Source organism: Microchirus variegatus, assembly GCF_963457635.1.
Source record: "Microchirus variegatus genome assembly, chromosome: 17".
Taxonomy (NCBI): Eukaryota; Metazoa; Chordata; class Actinopteri; order Pleuronectiformes; family Soleidae; genus Microchirus; species Microchirus variegatus.
Window position 1 is genome coordinate 14747419 of NC_139818.1, and position 15422 is coordinate 14762840.

A 15422-nucleotide genomic window follows, 5' to 3' on the forward strand; every position below is an offset into this window, starting at 1 on the left:
TAAAACAATGTGGAACGGAATCTAATGTATAAAAAGAAGAAGAAACAATCTCAAAAAAAAGCAGTTACTACAGTGTGTCAGTGCCTTTAAGAGTTACACAAATAGAATAATAATTTTTTTCATAACCCTTTCTGCTATTGAAAGGAAATAGTGCGAGGCCCGAGGGAGAGGAGTGGTGATCTCACTGGCCCGTCATCGGCAGAAAAAGGTTCAGAAGTCATGTTTGTTTCCGTGGGAGTCGATTTCTCGCAGCCTGGACGTGCAGCTGCAGCAGTGTGTGGCGTTCTGAACCTTTGGGGAGAACGAGCAGCAGAGTGCATCCACTCCAAATGGCTGACATTCGATTACAGGCCCCCAGGGAAGACGGCTGTTCATGACCCCATGAGGTTGTAAAAAATATGTATTTATTTTTACAGGGGGGGGTTTCCACCTCCCACCCTTGTGATCTCATAGTATCAGGGGATGATGTCAGACATGTGATTAAAAAAAGAGACTGGATTATTTGAGTTTATATGGAACAGGGTAAGAAATAAGCAGGGACGTGGGGCAAAAAATTGACCCTTGAAATTTGCATGATGGGGGCTTTTAATGCCCCAGTAAAATAGATGCCCGAGTAGAAGCCTGAGAAAAAAAGTTCTTCCTGTTCCTGCTCCCTGTGTCCTTTGTTTGCCAGGGCAACATTACTGTAATGGACACACTGGACCCATCATCCGTCAAAAACATTACTATTTGTGTCATTAAAACTGTTATGGGAGAACAGTTGGCATTACATTTCATTTTAAGTGGTATTTAAAAAGGTTTAAAAAAAAGTCGGGGAAAATCAACAGTACTAAAAGAAACAAGATATTTCCGAACATTCCATAAACCTTCCCTGGAAATGATCCAGCAAGAAGCATTATTTCACTGTATAACTGCATGCAGGGGAGCAGCGTCTTGTTCTCGACGTAAGATCAATATCTATTAAAAGACGAACAGCAGTCCGAACATAGTTTTGCTCTCATTAAGTAAAATAATCTCCAGAAAATCCAATAAGATTTGACCACCACAGCACTTTAACTCCCCCTCCCGTTACATCATGCCATCAGTGTTTAAATATAATTTGTGTTTGCGAGTCTGGGCCGAGTATGAGCCCGTTCATCTGAACACTGTTCCCAAAGCTCCATGGCTTATCCAATTCACAGTGTGCCGAGAAGATAACGAGCCAGCGCCTATACGTCGGATTCATAAGCCAACACTTCTGTCCTTCTTTTATTGATCGTTCTTTTCTCCATTTTTACATTTCCTTATTCCTCTCTACCACAATATTCGCTCTGCTCTCTCTACCTCCCTCTTTATCAGTTTTCACTCTTTCAGTCTGTCTCCCGCCCGCCTCGTGATACAAAGCCCGAAACTCAGTCTTCAAACTACACACATTTCTTGGTATCTTTCTGCGCTATAAATCAGAGCCATTTCTTATGCCTTGTTTTAAACAATTTTAATGCCAGCTATTCTGCAGTTGTTCCAAAACTAACCCATGGTTCAGGGTTGTTAAAGTGACTTGAATGCAAATGTCTGAGGTAGAAAATAGGTAATTTAAAGGAGACATATTATGCAAAATCAACTTTTCATTTTAATACTTCTATTTGGGACTCTGGAGGCCCTATGAGTAGGCAAAGTGTGAAAAAAGATGTCCCAGTCATGTTTTTGTGGTCCGTCTCAGTCTAAGAACAGGAGATAAAACGTGCGGTGTTGACTTCCGCACGCAATCTGACGTCACGTCTCGCGGAGCTCCGCTTTGTCCCTTAAAAAACGTGAGAGTGCAGGCGAGGGCAATAGTATCCGGAAGAGCTGAAGTCCGCAAAATGTTCTATTCTTGGCTCTACCTTGCAGCACAGAGTTCTACACAAACTTCCAGCTTCAGAGGATTTACGTTCCCGGTGGATACATCATCATCATGTATCATATATGACGGCAATGTGCCGGCTAGTGTCGGCAAATGATGGCTTTTCCAAATGCTAACTGCTGTTAGCTGCCGGAGCCTCAGTGACGCTGACGTAGTTCCCTGTGTCTCATTTGCATTTAAAGAGACAGGCACTCAAAAGCGAGCGTTCTGAACAGGGCTGTTTTGGCAGGGTGATTGAACTGCTGTGGTGCTTCATCCTTAAGCTATTTTGACCAAAGCATGTCACAGACATGTTCATTAGGACACCAGGCATCAAGGTTAACTTGTAGAAATAGGGTATAATATGAGTCCTTTAAAAAAAGAATCTTAGTTAGTTAGACTTCTGAAAGTCATTTGAATAAAAGTAATGAAAAAAATAAACCTTGTGTGTCTTTCAGACTCTGACTATTTTTAGTTTGCTGTGATAGATTGTGCAACACTGGCCCACACGAGTGAGCGTCTTCACACAGCTGTGATGCAGTGTGCCTGGGCAAATAAGCCTGGTGCTCTCTGTCCACCCTCTCAATGCCAGCAGGTCACATTCAATCCACGCAAGAACATATTCAGTTTCGTGCTCTGCTGGGCAAATAAGGATTTCCTAAGATAAACAGCGGAGCAGCAAATCGAGTATTAACATGATGCATAGCACACACAGTGAAGGAGCCACAGAGGCCAATGAGCAGGGCAAATGATGCTCACAAATGCACTCAACAAGGATGAGGTCAAGTCGCTCTGAATTAAGTCAGTGCGGGAAGAAGATTTACTCGTCTGCTGAAAAATATACTGGAGACTCTCTCAGAGACTATTAGCTGCAAACTTCCCCTCATTATGCTCTGTTTATGCGCGTTGAACACTTCATAAACCTTCGCCCAATTACTGTGATAACACTTCTGTATATCTTAAATGATTTAATGACTCGTTCTAATGAATCAAGCCAGCTGCCTTTTTCTCAGCAGCACGGTTTGTGAAGTGACCATGACTACGCAGTATGTGTTCACTTAGAAGGAACTGATAAGAAATCATGGTAGAGTTTTATATAATGTTATCGCACACTTTGCATTTATGTGTCAGGAAGATTGTTTTTAACCATTTAATATTGCATATCTCACGTGATACATTTGCATAATTACACCACAGTTTGTGCTGTTGGAAAAATTACGATATCACTACGATAATTTCACTCACACTGTTGCAGGAAGCTGGCAAATGAGGGATTTGGAAAAATGCCAGTACATAAGTTTCCATTTTTTGGCCTTTTTTGCACATTGAGAACAAGACTCAAACCAATGTTTTATTTTAAATATGGCTTTGAAGGGCTAAATCAATAATCAAACGTCAAGTCAATCACCACATCACCAGGTCAGAGCTGCCCATCCTTCAGGACATTTTTTACAGCCAGCGCTGCAGGAGGGAGAATCCTCTCCGACTCCAGTCATCCCAGTTATGGACTTTTCACGCTCCTGCCGTCTGGGCTGACAGTTCAGGGGCATCCATTGGTTCAGGAGGTTCAGAGACAGCCTATATCCACAAACCCGTCAGGGGATTTTTTTGAACTGCGGATTCCTCTGATCCCCCACCACCAGTTTGCCCTTTCTATTTTCATGCTTCTAGTTATCACTGTTGAATTGAATTTATTGTCGACAAATAAACATGTAATTTAATCAGCTGTCAGTGAGCATTTCGAATATATCATTATGTTTGTCTTAAAACATACTGTATTTGCGGTGGTAAATATGTTGTACACAATCGTAATTTCACAGAGACGGCGCTGCCTTGGTGGGATTATGTCATGACCGATAGTCGTTGAATTGTTATCTTTTTATTTCACCTGTTTTCAAACTGAATGCACTCTCTTGCCTACATTACCAGTATCCAGGACGGCACCACGCGGAGACGGTGGCTGCTAAACTCAAACGCCATTTTCCTCAGGCATTCAGAGTGTTAATGACTTGGTACTTTGGAAATGTAAGGTTACAGCACTGATTTTCGCTTTCAAACTGTTTTATCGCTTTCCACACACAGTGTCTTTTACTACCGCCTCCAGGCAGGATATTTGTTGATTCCCCTCATTAATAATTTGATTTAATGTTATTGTAATTCAAGCAAATCTCACTGTTTTTGTATCCATTTTGCATTTATGGCAATTCCTTTTGCTCATGGCAGCTCTAATGGTTATACTGCCATCCGTGGAAATGATTTTCTTCCCTCATTCACCTCCATCGGCATAAAGCGCACACGTGCATTTCAATCCATAAAGTAAAGCAGAAAATTGGCTTGTGCTGTAGTTACACGGTGGCATTTTAAGGTTCAGTTCACCTAACAGTGGCTGTGCTGCTAATCGAGGGTTTGAGATCTTATTTTCTGACACGTTTGCTGCCAAATGGAGGATTCCTCTTAAAAAAAATAATAATAATGAAAAGAGGAAAAAATGTCAGCAGACTACTGATGACAGCATGGTCTGTGTTTGTCCCTTTCTCTCCCAAGTGGGTGGACTCTGTGTCATGCTTAAACGTAGCCAGCCTGTTATAAGCACCAAGAAAAAGTCCCCCCTGAGTGTAATCCACCCCTGAAAGCCTTAAACCACTTCCATTCCCATGGGAGGACAGAAACTCTTAACACTGACTCTACTTCTGTGTGCAAAGAAGTGCAAAAGGGTTTGAGGGAGGGAGGAATGGAGGGAGGGGGGAGAGTTCAGCATGGCTCACACCCTAAACTGACTGATTGAGAGAGACAGACCGACCCTCAGCTGAATGAATGAGGGCTTGGCTGGATTTCATGCCCCAAAGACGCTTGTTTACAACAGGGAGTAAAAAAAAAATATCTCATTCCAGCAGAGGCAGAAATGTAAGCTTTATAGTATACAGAGATAAAATGAAAGTGGAGGTGTTGCTATTGAATATAAATGTTCATATATTGGACTATTTGTGTGCACATGTACATTTTTCACTACAATAAGGTGTTTTTTGGTATGTCCATCAATGAAATATAAGACCTAAAAACCCTCTTAAGTAAGTAAAGTAGTAAGTAAAACGAAACTTAAGGGACAAAAGTGATCATTTGCAGGTTCTAGCAGGCTCATTGATGTCATATATAACATGTATCCACTGGACAGATAAATCCTCTGAGGCTGGAAGTTTGTGTAGGACTCTGTGCTGAACTGTGGAGCCAAGAATAGAACAGTGAATAGACTTCGCAGACTTCTGTTTTTTTCCGTGTACCATTGCCCTCGCCAGCACTCTCGCATGTTTTACGGACAAAGCGGAGCTCCGTGAGACAACAATTCCAGGAATTTAGCGCATTGTGACGTCCCAATGAGTGCGAAAGTCAACATCGCGTGTTTTATCTCCTGTACTTAGACTTTTTGAGGAGTGAGTGAGTCATCTTTTTTCACACTTTGCTGACTTATTAAAATGCTTAAAAAATTGTTTTTGCATAATATGGGACCTTTAACTTTTCTTGGTTGCATGCATATGTTTTTAATTACAGATGGCTCTATTATGTATTTATCTTCTATCTTGTTTTCTTGGCACTTTAAAATGGTAAAATCAATAAAACATTATTATTATTAAAAGGCCTAAAATGACATTGCTAAATAATTAATCGGACACTATATATAAGGGATATAGTTAGACTGGCCATTCTGAGCTGAAGGCTGTACATTAGGTCCGAAGGTAATTTACGTCTGAAGCCATTAAAAGCGGGTCAAGTGTTAAGCGGGAATACATTTCGGGACGTTGTATCAATAACATGAAATGGCTTCGCTGCCATATCTTCACAGCTCTCTCATCCAATTTGTGAGATGGCCACAGTGAGCGCACTGGCAATGCTAAAAGGTAATATGGACCAGATCCTGCTGGATAAAAAAAACCCTCCCATAAATACAAACATGGAACAGGCTACTTCCTGACATTTCTTTACAAACAAATAGCAGCTTGTATTGTAAATGGGTCGGGTTTTTTTAAGAGGAACATTTAACTCACGTGGTGAGCAGCCAGCGAGACTGCTTGGCCAGACCCAGACAGGCCAGCAGGCATATGATCAGGTCCAGGATGAGGAGCAGCAGGTAGGTGAGCCATCTGTAGAGACAGACAGAGACAGGAGAGCACAATACTGTTGGTCAATGGATGCTTTTGCTTGGATTTTGGATGTTTTGGTTTTCCTTCATCTACTAGTTAAAAAAGACTCCATTAAACTCCATCACTTTAGTGGAGTTACTAATAAAACTACCTGGGGCAGATATTGCCTCTTTACTCAAAAAAACAAGTCATCTAATCATTTCCCCCCGTCACTCCTACATCCATCCCCCTTCATTTCCATCACCGTTCATCACCTTCTCTTTCCCCCATTATTTCTCTTGCACACATCGCTCTCACATTCACTTTGTACAGTCTTGTTAATTATCATCTTCACCTCCCGTCAGTCTGTCGCCATCATTCTCCAGACTGCTTTCCCCATCTCCCAGGCCCTCCTCTGTCTTTCCCCTTTATTCTTCCTTCTTTCTCTCTCTCTGTCTCAGTCCCTTTCTCCTCCCTTGCCAACAGCTCCTTGCTAATTCTCTTTCATTTAATTCCCCCTCTTTTTGGCGGAGTGCAGCACAAGAGGCTGACTGACATGCACATACAGTAGCGGTGGTGAAAACCGTTGCCAAACTATCTTGGTTGGTTGGTAATGGTATTCAAGAGCAGCAGTTCCTCAGGATTCTTCTTCCTCTCACACTGTATGACCTTATAATTAAAAAAAAAATGCAGAGGGACTGGGGAAAGGACGGTTACATCGCAGTTAGATAGCTGGGGGGCCATTCAAAATAAGATAGCTTTTATTTAAAAGGACAAATACAACTCACATATGACTCCATGTAAAACTGGAAAGGTGAGTTAAAGGGGAATTCCATTGTTGGTCCAATCCTGGGATGGGCCAAGGGCAAGGCACCCAATACCCAATTGCTCCCTGGGCACAGATACAGTAAGTGCTGTCCACAGCTCCTGCACCCAGCTTGTGTGTGTTCACTACTGGTGTGTAATAAAGATGGGTTAAATGCAGAGGGCATATTCACTGTGTGTGCAAAGAAAACCTAAAAATAACTAAAACACTCTCTAAACTTCTCTGTGACTGACAGCTATGTTTCTGCTCGGCTGTGATGCATTCACTGATGCTCCCTGATATTTGAAAAAAGACTGTCCGTACCAATATTAGCGACAGGGCAATGTGTGAATGAATGATGTGAGAGGAGAGCGAAGGGGAAAGCGAGTGAATTTTGGCCTGAGGCGATCTACAGGACCAATTATAAAACTTTTTGTGAAAGTTCATTATGTCTACCGATGGAACTTAGTTTTTTGGAGGTTTTCTTTACCTTGTTAACCAGTTTCTGCGTCACCTGATGCAAGTACTATCTATCTATAAAGCAATTTGTGTCTGTGTGTCTTTCTGTCTGTCTGACTGTGTGTCTCTGACAGGCATATCTTGCATATCTGATCGTCCTAAGACTTTGGATATGGGTTGACCATGGCCCGATGGTGTGCATCCTCCATCCAAATTTGAAAATCAAGGATTACTTCCGAGCATAGCTAGCTGTTGTCAGCCACAAGCTTCGCAAATTCTAATCGAACATTAAAACGTTTGCGTTGTGCTTAATGAGGTTGCACAGTGTTTTGTATTACGTTAGCGCTACGCTAATGCTAATTGTAGCATCGCTAGCTTACCTTTAGAAACAGGTTCACCATGTTAGCCGCAGTAGTAGCATGCTAATGCAAAATAAATATGTGCACGCGTATTAGTATACGTTTCATTATAACACCATGTTCTGTGGTGAACTGTGTGAAAATGTGAGGACAGCCTCTTCACATAACACACCCACATTTATAAACACAGAGTCCAAGTTGAAAAGTACTGGAATTACCCTTTAAACGGAACAAAAAAGGGAAGCAGCTGTGCGCCAACCTTGGGCTTCATTAACAAGTTGAAAAAGGTTTCTTTCCAGCACATCTTTAGTGACAGGGTGAAGATCTTTCAGTGTCAAATTTCCCCAATGATCTTGCAGGCGAAATCCCACTGGTACAATACAGTCACAACAACACTCAATTGAGACAAAGCATCTGTTTCGATAAAATGAATTTCGCCTTTTGGGTAAATTGAGACTAAGCAAGCTAATATACTGCTGTCAACACCAGGCACTGAGAAAAATCTTTGACTAAAGACGTAATAACAACGGAGAGCATATGTTTGCTTTGGGCCACAGTTTAAATTGATGTAGATCAATTCCTGGAATGGAATATACGTGCATTAGGTCTGTGCAGTGTTTATGACTCGGTTACAGTCACGAAGCACACACTGAAAAGTAAACAAACTTTCTGGATGAGTACACTGCAGAGAGACACTGACACAGCAATGCTTTCTGATAAGTCCAAAGCGAACACAATGCAAACACACACACACCCACTGAAAACACAACACAATGGAGGCGGTGTTAATTAGTATGTCTGTCTGCTCTATTAGTGTGGTGCTATGTGCAGGAGTTGAGTTATGAGAAAATAGGCAGAGTCACATTACAGATCAATACTGTACAAACACACGAGCCAGACACCACATAATTAACCACCGAGCAACAAAAGAATGAAAATCAAAAACAGTCGTGGGTCTGTTTCTGCTTTGCCTAATGATAATGTGACAAGGATTTCTGTGGTTGCTGATACTTGTTTTGTCCATGCAGTGCAAGTTCTCATACAGTGACTGCTAAGGATTTAATAGGATACTTTGTTTTAAAAAATTCAAAAAAATTCAAAAAAATCCCCCATACACACAACCTCATCATTTAATTCACTAAATATCACGTTATATATCAGATGATGACAGACAGAAAGAAAAATTATGCTGCGTGTTTGTGTGAAAAATGGTTCAGTCACAGCTGTAGAAAGAGACGTTACATCATAGGCTGAAGTGTATCTTGCATTTATAATAGTGTTATTGTACATTTTGGTATTGCAGCTGTAATTCTGAATATGTGCTTGTCTAAAATGAATTTCACGTTGTCAGACTAGAAAGGTTTATCGACCAAACAAAGCTGCTGGGAATCTTTTGCTGTTCCCATCAAAGAGACACGCATTCCACTGTTGCTCACCTGTAATATTCTACGTTTGCTGTTTGGTCAGCGATGGTTGCCAGGTCTACTTTAGCCTCCTCCCAGTCAGGCAGACCCAGGAGCTGTTTTATCACATTGTCAGCCATCTGCTGCATGAACTGCAGGGTCTGTACATAGTCACCCCGTGTGGCAAAGATCTCGTCCAGCCTTGCAAGGTGCTGGTGCAGACCAGTCCTCATGCTGCCCATGGTGCCGGTCACCTGTAGGGCACATAGGGAGAAGTTAGATAAAAAAAACCCAAAACAAATGGACAGTGATGTTGAAGGTAAAGTGGTTTTTCATCACAGCATCTTGCTTTTAATGAGCACCAATATGATCAGATTACAGCAGCCACACTGCACAAAAGACACATCTGAGAAGAACATCTCAGGCCGGCAGTGTGGGTGGGTAGGTAGGTAGGTAGGTAGGTAGGTAGGTAGGTAGGTAGGTAGGTAGGTAGGTAGGTAGGTAGGTAGGTAGGTTTGGTTGGGTATGTAGGTAGATAGGTAGTTAGGTAGGGAGGTAGGTTGGTTGGTTTGGTTGGGTATGTAGGTAGATAGGTAGTTAGGTAGGGAGGTAGGTTGGTTGGTTGGTTGGTTGGTTGGTTGGTTGGTTGGATGGTTGGTTTGTTGGTTGGTTGGTTGGGTATGTATGTAGGTATGTAGGTATGTAGGTAGATAGGTAGGTAGGTAGGTTGTTTGGTTGGGTATGTAGGTAGATAGGTAGTTAGGTAGGGAGGTTGGTTGGTTGGGTGGATGGTTGGTTGGTTGGTTGGGTATGTGTGTATGTAGGTAGGTAGGTTGGTTGGGTGGCTAGGTAGGTTTGTATGTAGGTAGGTAAGAAGATAAGATGGTTGGTTGGGTGGGTGGTTGGCTAGGTAGGTACGTAGGTAGGTTGGTTGGTTGGGTGGGAAGGTAGGTAGTTAGGTAGGTCAGTAAGAAGATGAGTGGGTGGATGGGTAGGTAAGAAGATAAGTTGGTTGGTCGAGTGGTGGTTGGGGAGGTAGATAGGTAGATAGACGTGTAACTATGCAATTAATTTATACAGTTGATTATAGCATTTTCAAAGTTAAACTGTGTAAAACATCAAAATAATAATGTGCAAAGTGACTTTTAACAGGTAACATAATAGGCCATTGATTATTGTGGTATAACTGTAAAGCATATTTGCTGGGGAGATGTTTTTCATGCCTTCAATATTTCGACTAACACAGATGTTTTTCTCTAGTGTTGAGCAGCGAACAGAATCCCGTACGTCCTCTGGTGCATTTGGTGAATTCTACGCTGAAAAAAAAGTTTCCCCTTCAAAAGTGGCCAAAGGTGAGATTAGCCAATCAGCAGCGGTGTGTAGGCGAGCTGGAACAGTGAGTGTTGGTGAAGAGGTCAATTTTAAAGTACTTGGAATACAGCCAAAACTAGAGGGGCCTGCGGTGAAACAGTGTGTTTTCAGATTTTGGATTAGAATTTTGTATTCCACGGGCGCTTCTCTTGTTTGTCTGACATTTCCTCCCTCCACACCCCCCAAAGTGATGCTTCATTAATAAGAGAGACAATTTGTCAAACAGTTCCAGCCATGAAATCATACAGCTAATCTGTTCCACAAGGAGACATGGAATACTGTAAGCACAAACAAACTAAAACACATGACTCATTCATTTTGATACATCCGATTTTTACCTCATCAGCCAAACACCACAGGACCACAACATACACTAATGTGAAGCAAACATCTCCTGTAAAGGGCATTTCCTGTGGTTTGATTATTTTGCTTAAAGGGAGAAATTGTTTACAGGGACACGCATGCTGCTATTTGACAATTAAAAAGCGGAATAAATTCGCTCATTCGGCTCTGGGAACTTGGCAACCGCAAGAGAAACAACTCATATTGTTGCTGTGTTTTTTAAGGACTGGTTTTGCTGGTGCTGAGATTTGTTGTGTGGAAGTATTTATTTGGGGAGAGGGGTCGTATTCAACATGCAGCCCACACTAAACAGGAAATTGGAAAGACTGGTATAACGGAAAATAGGTAAACACCTCACGACTGACTGAGAAAAATCTTCTTTACCTACACAGATTTTTATTGTAGCTCTCACTCATCGAAGACAACATTTCCAACAAAGATATTTTCACCTTCATGGAATATTTTATGAAAATGTCTTTTTTTTGTTTTCTTGCTGTTAAAGTGATGAGACAGTGAGACAGGCACAAGGATATTCTGTTTGTGAACGAGTCTGCGTTTTTGTTTGAATCAAAACAGACGAACAAGGACGTCATTTCAATATAAAAAGAAAAAATATATAAGAATTTGAAAAGCTTGATTGGCAGATAAAACAAAAACCTAGATAGACAGATAATTACTTTATTAATCATGAAGATAACTATTTATTCCACAACTGAGAATTTGGCCCTTTTTTAATTAAAACCTCAAACTCGCAAGCGGCCTGCCACTCAATAAGAAGTTAAAATTAGTGATTTCTGTATAGTTTTTTTCCATCATAAACACATAAATGAACACTTTTGATTTGAAATTATGTGGAACTATCGTCATAAATATTGTTATTTCAATGTCCTTTTCTCACTTGACTGGCCCCCCACTGACCAAACTAGACACTCAGTGGCTCCTAGGTCATTTGATCTTGAGACCCCTGCTTAATGTCATCATAAAGAGATTAGATCAGATTAGAATTTATTGATCCCACACACAATCAAATAGAAATATATATATAAAAAAAGATCAATCTACAAACTGGCACATAATGACTTTAATATTATATATTATATAAGCCATGCTGAGACAGCCGCCAACATACACACAAGCCATTTGTGCTCTGCGGATTGTTATCGCTGTCATTCACGCAGACACAGCCTCCGCTTTAGACTCCGAAGATTAAATCACAGATGAGAAATGAAGGCATGTATCTGATCCTCGCCTCCTGTGTGAGGATCTTATCTGAAGCGCTCGGGGGAGAGAGCCAATCTGGCTAATCTGTCTTTCTTCTCGCTGTTTAAGTGATCCACACCGATCAAGACGATAGGGTTGCCAGTCCCAGCGCTTTTCGTCTTTATCTCAGTCTGATGTTTCGAGGGCACGGAGAGACTCACTCATGCTTCGCGTCTTCACAGCAATGTGCGACCGAAAATATCGTTTTTTTTTCTGTGGGATATTAATGTCACCATGCTGGAGGGTGAACAGCAAACACACAACGCACATAGAGAGAGATGACAAGGGGCCTTTGGCTGAAAGAGAGAATGCTGTCAAATATCAAATGTAGATTTTAGCTGAAGGAAATGTAAGGTTCAATGGGCGTCTGTAAAAGTTGCCGTTTCCTTTTTTTCCCTCTAAAGCCCCTAAGCAAAGTTGAGGGCTGGCACGGTTACAGTCTCACATCCTTTTCCTTGCATTGGGTCAACTGTCAAGAAACCTTTTTTTTAAATGTATAGATATATGTTAAATCTATTATACTTATATAGAAAACAATTGGACTGCTATTTCCTTGATAATATTCCATATCAGACTCTTTTTGTTTCTTCTGACAGTTCATATCACAAGATCAAGACTGGGGGGGAAAAAACAAAAAGTCCTGTTTGAAGGTCTTGCCCTAAACTTTACAATGCCGCCTCACAGACTCACATAAATCCCACTTCCTCCTCTAGAAGGGGATCTCTATCTTTATGTCAGTTGGGGCTGATGCATGAATTCAGAGGAAGCAATTCTTCTTCATAGATGACTCAACGAGCACCGAGAACAGCAGAGCAGCTGTAAAAGGACAGAAAATGTCACTCGCTTAATTGGAGCAAAACAACCAGCTGGCTGCCCTGTCCTGAAAGTTGTGAATGACACACTTAAAGAGCAGTGACTTTGGTTTTAAATGACCATCCAATTCCAAACAAATGCCACTAACGTACCTGTGCTTAATTTAGCCGCTGCATCAACATCCATAAATCACCAACATTATGATGATTTCAGAAATGAGGGTCAATGAGTGCATTGGTTGCAGTCAAAGGTTAAGATCCTTGTTTAAGGCAGGTTTCTTCAACTTCTTTTGCTTGATATTGGAGATACTTTTTATTCAATTAAACTTGAATGTGGAAGCAAGAGCGTGAAATGTAAAATGGGTCAGAAGTGCCTATGCAGCCCGGTCAACTCGCATATCAGAACATCTTCACAGCTGGGTAACGAAGCTCAGCTCTTTAATAAAATATTATTCCCCCCCTCCTCATAGACATTCTCCTACAGAATGTCTTCTGTGTATTTGCAGGTTTTAAAACAAAGCTACGCAGTCAAGACGTGTCCCAATGAGGGGATACATAACCAGGTCAGAACAGTCCAATAACTCTATCAATGCCTGTTAGCTTAGAATTGAATGAGAGTGTTGTCTGTTTACAGGGGTGACCACTGGCCATGCACCGGTGCTTTCCCTCCAACTAAATTCACAAGGTTGTCCATCTAACTTTACAAAAATCAGGCACTCGGCAAAAGTGTCCATTAGTCATATATAATGCCAATCAGAGCCCGGATTGAAAAACCCAAACACTGCAGTAGTTTGACTCAGGGGAAAATGCCAATTACCACATCACCAATGGTCAATTTTGATGATTTTCGACCAGTAGGAATGACGTATTATACTGTATTATAGCTGCAGTTGCAAAGAGGGTAATTTATGTACCAATTGTACACTATTATGTCGTGGTTCACTGCAGCATAAAAATGTTGGCATGTTTTCTTTTTTCGTTTAGAATCTGCCTGGGGAGATGCAGCACCCTGAAAAATCTCTTTTCACAGAGGCAAGTCTGAAACGTTAATTGACTATACTTCTCTACAAAGTACTAGCAGTAAGCTTTTCCTCATACACTGCACTTGCACTTACATGCCTAGATTCCTCCATAAGACACCTTCTGCAATACATGAACATGCTATGGAGACACCATACAGGGACTGTAGGGATTCAGCAGGTCATCAATTAATAACGACAACATGAAGCATTTCAGTGGGCTTTTAAACTTGTGAAGACTTTTCAACTGCAAACATGAGTCAGCATTCGTCCATCCATTTCCTACCGCTTTATCCTCCACACGAGGGTTGTGGGGGTGCTGGTGTGCCAATCCCAGCTGACATAGGGAAAAAGGCGGGGCACACCCTGGACAGGTCACCACACTCTCAAACTCTCACACTCACACATACGGTTAATTTAGAGTGTCCAATTTGCCTAATCCCCAAACCTGCATGTGTTTGGACTGTGGGAGGAACCCAGAGAAAACCCACGCACACACAGGGGAGAACATGCAAACTGGTCATGAACCATTGTCTTTTTGGTGCAAAGGCAAGAGCGCCAAGCACAACACCAACCGTGCGGCCCATGAGTCAGTATACTATTAATAAAACAAGGCTAATCATTAGGCTATTACTCATATCATTAAGTACAATTTAAACCAATTTAAAGATTCTTCTCATAAAGGATGTTCTCATATTCTCACATTTTACACTCTTGTGCACAAGACCCAATGGACCCCAACATACTTGAACTCATTTAAGCAGCTCCATTTCTCAGAAACTTTTATTCTTGTCCTAAAACAGGGTCAGAGTATGAACAGGAACTTGTCAGAACTGACAAATGTCAACTCACATCAGAAGGGCATCTGAAATCCACCTCAGCCTCTGAACTGTTCCCCTGACATCCCATAAAAAAAACAGCTGATAAAGGCACATCATTTTTGGATCATTACAAAAAGCTTTTGAGAATGAGATATGCACATTAGGAATGATGTAGTGGGCCAACATCCAAAAAACAGCGTTTGAAACGGTGCTCACTGACTGACACTGACATTGACTCAGTCCCAATGGCTGCCAAAACCTCTCACAACACCCATATCCAAACAATAAAGTTATTATTAGTGTAGCCAAGCACTTCAAATGTCACATTAGTCCCAGATAAAGCAGCTGCCTGGCCAGTGTCCAGATTCGGTGTCCAGCTCCAGCATGTTTCGAGAGAAATGTCTCCAAAGCACAAGCGCTTTGCATTGTTCACAATATCACTGAAAAAAAGGCACCATTGCTGTGTCTGCATAACAGTTTGTGTTGAAAAAACAACAACAACAAGAAAACACCATGAGCATTTATTCCAGACTGTAACTAATCAAGGTCTCACCAACAGCTGAGAAAAACAAAACTCAGACTGATAATGAGTTTAACTTCCTGCCTTTCCTCTCCCACAGAACCAAGTCTTTAGAAGCAAACTCTCTCGGTGCCGGGCTAAAAGGCATTTGTGTGGGCCAAAGGGCAGTGGGGCCTTCATTGTCAGTGGTTTCAATGCCATTTTCAATCCCAACTCTGCCAATCAGACTGTCTCACATTGCTCCGTCTCCCTCCCCATCAAAATGCTTTGTCTCC

General features: G+C 41.5%; 1 protein-coding gene across 1 annotated transcript in view; it reads right to left on the bottom strand.

Moving 5' to 3' along the window:
* Positions 1–15422, bottom strand: part of ttyh2 (tweety family member 2) — a gene marked incomplete at its 5' end in the record, with an annotated part of 55901 nt that overhangs the window by 12816 nt on the left and 27663 nt on the right. The window contains 2 exons of the mRNA XM_083903479.1: positions 5902–5997; positions 9036–9256. Of these exons, the coding sequence (XP_083759605.1) occupies positions 5902–5997; positions 9036–9256 (317 nt within the window). The remainder of the gene's footprint in view (positions 1–5901; positions 5998–9035; positions 9257–15422) is intronic.